Raw genomic sequence first — 1,199 nt, 5'->3', positions numbered from 1 at the left:
ACTAACGGGGTGGGGAGGGGACAGGCAGGGCCACAGCTGCAGGCGCCTGAGGGACAGCCGTCCAGCTTCCTCCTGCTGCCGCCAGCTCAGGTGAGGGGCCCACCAGTCCCGGGGTGCTGACCAGTCCGGAGGGACTGTCCTGGTCTGAGGGGGCCTTACCAGTCCTAGGAGGGTGCTGACCGGCCTGGGGCTCTCCTGACTCTGGGGAGTCGGCCCATTCTCTTTGCCCGCCCACTGGGTGTTCAATGCTGTATCCCCTGGAGATGGGGTGTGACATGGGGTCCTGGGTCCCGGGCTCTGACCTGTCACCTGCTTGTCTCTGAGCCGTGGCCAGGCCTGGCCTCACTGCAGCCCAAGCAGCACCTGCTTCCTCTGGGCCTCCGTCTTCCCTCCTTAAAGTGGCATCAGAGCCACACAGCAGACAGCCCGCCAGCTGTCAGCACCCCATTAGGGCTGGTCAGGACTGTGGCAGGAGAGGACAGAGGCAGCCTGCCTCCCTGCTCCCTCCTCCCCCTTCCCTCCTCCCTGCTCCCTGCTCCCTCCTCCCTGCTCCCTGCTCCCCCTTCCCTGCTCCCTGTTCCCTCCTCCCTGCTCCCTGCTCCCTGCTCCCTGCTGGCACAGTCTGAACGGAGCACACCACACTAGCTGTGTTTGCCTTCCTGGGGGAATAGATGATACAACACAAAATCACGGGGACCCCAAAGTGCTGCTGACTCTGAGATCAGGTTTCCCCGGGCAGCGGTGCCAGCTGGCTGGAGGCTCTGGGTGACCCTGGTGAGCAGCAGCTGAGGCCCTGCCCTCCGGGTCAGCCAGGCTGCTGCCGGGGTGTGGTGGCGTCAGGGGCCGAAATAAAACCTTTCAGCTCAGAAGGCAGAAGCCGAGGCTGCGTTTCCCACACAAACCCGGTCTCTGCTAACTGCCCCTCAGGTCCTGTAGAGGAGACACGCTTCCCGGGACCCAGCGACCTCATTCGTCCATCGGGGTGCAGGTCACCTGTGCCTTTCTGGGTAGGCCTGACTTCAGGGCCCAGGGAGGAACCCCGCCTGGGAGAGGCCTGGGGTGGCCCTGAGAGGAGGCAGGAGAGTGGGAGGTGGGGTCCTGGGAGGGGTCCACAGGGCCAGCTGCCAGGACAACGGGGAGGGGCAGGCAGGTGGCCCTGGCCTACCATGTGGCCTTACAAAGGCGCCGTGGGACTCCCA

The 1,199-nt window shown here is 65.3% G+C and overlaps 1 protein-coding gene across 1 annotated transcript in view; it reads left to right on the top strand.

Moving 5' to 3' along the window:
- Positions 1 to 1,199, top strand: part of ENTPD8 (ectonucleoside triphosphate diphosphohydrolase 8) — a gene marked incomplete at its 3' end in the record, with an annotated part of 4,858 nt that overhangs the window by 401 nt on the left and 3,258 nt on the right. The window contains 1 exon segment of the mRNA XM_015572350.1: positions 740 to 1,007. Coding sequence (XP_015427836.1) covers positions 740 to 1,007 — 268 coding nt within the window.

Source organism: Myotis davidii, unplaced genomic scaffold, assembly GCF_000327345.1.
Source record: "Myotis davidii unplaced genomic scaffold, ASM32734v1 scaffold609, whole genome shotgun sequence".
NCBI classification, from domain to species: Eukaryota; Metazoa; Chordata; class Mammalia; order Chiroptera; family Vespertilionidae; genus Myotis; species Myotis davidii.
Note: the sequence above shows the minus strand (reverse complement) of the source record. Positions and strands in the feature narration are given on the sequence as shown.